Here is a 4,628-nt window from a genome sequence, read left to right as displayed (position 1 = left end):
CTTTGTATAGTTAATAAGAGCAAATTCGACTAGAAGTGCAGAAAGAGATGTTGTAAGCTTGGTATAGTCAATTTGTGAAGTTCACTACATTAATCACACTGAATTATCAATTTCTGAACTTCTGAATAACAAACGTAAACGACACTAAGGATGGAAACATCAGAGAGAAAAATGTATTTCATCTCAAGAAAGTTATTAAATTTTCCTTTGGTCGATGTTGGTTTTAAAGTATAAGACTAGTGTAATAAATAGTTAAGAAGAGCTCGAATCTTTTTTAAAAGATTTTTAAAATGGAATATTAAGTTTAACTGGACAATCTTATTGAAGCATATTTGAATTACAGTAGTTAGAGATGAATATTTTTTTTGAAATGTAATAATTCTTATATAATTTTATCTATTGTTAGAACATTATTCAATAAAAAAACAAATGAGTTTGAGAGTTTTGTAATAGATAATTATAAAGTATAACATTTGTTGAAGGGTATTTGAATTAGAGTATTATAAGATGGATAATCTTTTTGTTTTAACACTAATGATAATTGAAAAAAATAACATCATAAGTTATATATACATTCTAACAATCAGTTCAAACACAAGATTCATTATCAACCACCCATATTATGAGTAGTACATCATATCTAATTGCATAACTGAGAGGGAGAATCCTTCAACACTTGTCCTAACCTCTCTTGGGACATCACAAGGCTCTCTTCTAGGCCTTCCTAGAGTTCAGTCGAAGACCCCACACTAGGAAAATTCTTTGCTTCAATCCTCCTTCCTCTCCAAGGATCTCTCTACCAACTTACCACTTCAAACTACCCCTTCACTATGATGCAAAGGCTCAAAACATCAAGACCTCATTCCACTCACCAATGACTTTACCAATGGTATAATAGGATGGAGGGCTTCACAAGTCCATTTGACTAAGTTTCAAGTCTTCTTGCTCACAAAAACCCATAGTTCTTTACCGATCTCTTCAAACCCTTGTTTTAGGGCTAGTAGCCATTTGCCCCAGTTAGGCCTCCAACTTGAGCTTTCTGCACATAACACAAAAAATTCCTTAACAAGGCCCCAAACAAACTAGGGTTCTTGATACCCTTTTGGGAAAACTAGAAGAATTTAAAGGTTTTAGCTGCTCGATCTATCCGTACACCTTGTTCCTACTAATAAGCCTATTTTCAAGAATTTCAACCTTATACTTGTTTTTAGGCATTGTCCTTCATGCTTAGATGCTTGATTGGCACAAACCAATCAATCTACTCCTCCATCCAAGCTTTGTAACAATCGAGACACCTAATCAGGTATGTGTGTACTAGGCTAGGGCTTGACACCGAAAATAACAAACCACTTCATATGGGCCCCAAAATGCATATTCACAAAGTATTTATAGTGCTCTATTTGATTCCAAAAGGCTGTGGTGGTTCAACCAGTAGAAATAAAATGAGAGCCATAATTAACCTACCTACTACAGGAAAGTGAACTCATCACTGAGAAAATATTTTCTTTCCACCTATCAAAACTAAAGAACACTTAAAACCAAAATGTGCTCAAAGTTAGTGCTTGAAATGCTCCATCCAAATGTATATTCAATTCGCTTAAGTCAATCTATTATACTGTAGATGACTAAGTTGCAAGATTATTGTGACAAGAGAATTCAATGTAACAATTTGTTCTCACAACCAAATTCCGTACAATACTAACTCCAACCCTTCAATATGGTTTGAAATGAGCTTATATAGCTGAGGTGCTCATGGTCCAACTTTCTGCATGAAGCAGGAAGCTTCCCTTAATATCATAAATTCATAACATAAACATAGAAACAACAGAAATTGCGAGAAAATATGGACTTCTTATTTGCACTGCAAATGCCGAATTACAAAATTCATAAGTATAATATGCTAACCCATATGGGTGCCTTCAGTACAATACTTTGCTTGACAAGCTACGAACCATCACCCAGAGCTGTCCTAGACAATATTCGAGCCTTTCTTAAATAGGCAGTTTTATGCTGCATGAGAAGGTTCTAGATGCTCAAACTTAATACTTAGGGTTGACAGACCCTAACAATACACATAGAGTTGGCCAAATACATCTTTGACAAATTATTTTAGCAATTTTGGTAGCCCAACTTCCAAAGGCCATAACTCACGTACTATTGCTCTAATTGACTATTATAGCCACTTTTCAAAAACACCAAATCTTGATTTACAAGCTTGGAACAATGCTAGCACTCTTCCATTGGGTTTTTGAACCTCATCCAGGCACTCTAAGGCCTCCAATGACGAGCTTGAAGATTTTTCTACAAAAGTTTCCACCAAAAATCCACATTTTGGACAAGGCCTCAATTTTGGGGGACGCCATAGAATACGCAAAGCAGTTGAAAAGGAGGATACAAGAGCTAGAAACTCGTTCAAAACAGATGGATGCTGAGCTCAAAGGAAAAAACGCCATTTCTGCTCCAGATTTGGCTCGTAAGCAATTAAACAACAAATCACAAGAAAAACTAACAAGACAAAACAGCAGTGTGGGCAATCATAATCAGGTTACAGATCCAGAAGTAGTTAGCAGCTGTAGAAATTTCAGTGACACCGATAGATCCAAAGCATCCAGATTTGAAAAGAGAAAAATAAGAGTTCTTGAAGGATCTGAGCCTCTAAAGATTGTTGAAGGGTGTGGAACTGATGTACAAGTTTCTATAATTGAGAGAGAAGCCTTGGTTGAGTTACAGTGCCCTTGGAGGGACAGTTTATTGCTTGATTTATTGCAAACACTCAGTTCTCTCTATTTGGAGACATACTCTGTACAGTCATCTATGTTGGATGGAATATTTGTAGCTAAAGTTAGAGCTAAGGTATTGGTCTCAAACCCTCTATGATCTTTAAAAATGGATGGTCTTTTTTATTACGAGTTTTAAATTTTAAATTTTTTTTTTATTTCAATTGAAGAGATGTTGAACATAAAGTGAATGTTGTTTTTGGATTCAATTGAGTTATGAACGTATTGTATCAATATTTTCGATCACACTTCATGATTCATTATAATTAAGATGAAGAGAACAAAAGGAATCATAAAAAATGTGAAGATGTCCTAAAGCTTCACATCTTTTATGATTCTTTTGGCTCCCTTCATCCTGTTTATGGATCATGGAATGTGACCCTAAACGTTGATACAGAAATCATGAATACAATAGAATCTGGAAACAACCATTTCACGTCAATGCGTTGAGTCACACTCTGTGATCTGTCATCCAGATGAAGAGAGTCAAAGGAATCATTAAGGACAGTAAAGTTGCAGACCCTCTTCATGTTTTAAAAGATTTTTTTGGTTCCCTTTGTCATGATGATGGATTATGGAGTGTGATACGAAACGTTAATGTGAAAATCATGAACAAGTTTGAATCCAGAAATATCTTTTTTCATCAGTGTGTTGAATCACACTAAATGATCCATCATCTAGATGAAGAGAGTCAAAGGAATCATTAAAGACATGAAGTTGCAGGCCCTCTTCATGTTTCTTATATTTCTTTTGGTTTTCTTCATCTTGATGATGGATTATGGGGTGTTACCCAAAATGTTGATGCAAAAATCATGAGCACAATTGAATCCAGAAAATTCTTTTTGCATCAATATTTCGGATCACACTCTGTGGTCCCTCCTCTGGATGAAAAGAGTGAAAGGAATCATAATGGATGTGAAGCAGCAGACCTTCACACTTCATGATTCCTTTGGCTTTCTACATCTTGATGATCGATCATAGAAGGTGATTCGACACGTTGATGCAAAAGTTGAGAACTCTTCATATTTTTTATAATTCTTTTGGTTCTCTTCATTTTCATGATGGATTATAGGATGTGATCCAAAATGTTGATACAAAAATCATGAACACAATTGAATCCAGAAACATCTTCTTTGCCTCAATATTTCTGATCATGCTATGTGATTCTTCATCCAGATAAAAAGAGTGAAAGGAATTATAAGAGATGTGAAGTAACAGACCACCACACTTTATGATTCTTTTAGCTTTCTTCATTCTGATAATAGATTATTGAAGTGATCTGTTTTTCTCCATATCACAAATTGTAAACATCTCCTATCACAAATGTTGTTGCAGGTTAAAGAAGTAGCCATTGGAGCCCGGCCCACAATTATTGAAGTTAAGACTGCCATTCAGTCATGCAATCCAATTCCAAGTTGAAGCTTCTTTGTAACATATCCAGGTCCTGTGTTATAGTAAACCACAGAATGTATGTTAAGAATCATGGTGTTAGGAGGAGATATAAATTATCCTGGCAGAGGTGGCTGTAAGGATCATGAAGTTGTATATCATGCAGGTTTCTTAATTTCACTTTTTGTTTTTTTTCATTTTGTAATTTGGAAAGCTATCATGAATAAAAATGATCTTAAAATAACTATGTATAGTTAATAAGAGCAAATTCGACTAGAAGTACAGAGAGAGATGTTGTAAGCTTGTTATAGTCAATTTGTGAAGTTCACTACATTAATCACACTGAATTATCAATTTCTGAAGTTCTGAACAACAAACACAAACGAGACTAAGGATGGAAACGTTACAGAGAAAAATGTATTTCATCTCAAGAAAGTTAATAAATTTTCCTTTGGTTGATGT

General features: G+C 34.8%; 1 protein-coding gene across 1 annotated transcript; it reads left to right on the top strand.

The window, feature by feature from the left end:
• The first annotated feature begins 2,265 nt into the window (after window positions 1-2,265).
• Window positions 2,266-4,346, top strand: LOC149542077 (basic helix-loop-helix protein A-like). Its single transcript, XM_089797125.1, has 2 exons — window positions 2,266-2,853; window positions 4,113-4,346. The coding sequence occupies exons 1-2, from the start codon at window positions 2,281-2,283 to the stop codon at window positions 4,194-4,196; spliced, it is 657 nt and encodes a 218-aa protein (XP_089653251.1). The 5' UTR covers window positions 2,266-2,280; the 3' UTR covers window positions 4,197-4,346.
• Window positions 4,347-4,628: the final 282 nt, after the last annotated feature.

Source organism: Cupressus sempervirens, chromosome 8, assembly GCF_028749045.1.
Source record: "Cupressus sempervirens isolate cs-2001-9-10 chromosome 8, ASM2874904v1, whole genome shotgun sequence".
In the NCBI taxonomy this organism is placed as follows: Eukaryota; Viridiplantae; Streptophyta; class Pinopsida; order Cupressales; family Cupressaceae; genus Cupressus; species Cupressus sempervirens.
Note: the sequence above shows the minus strand (reverse complement) of the source record. Positions and strands in the feature narration are given on the sequence as shown.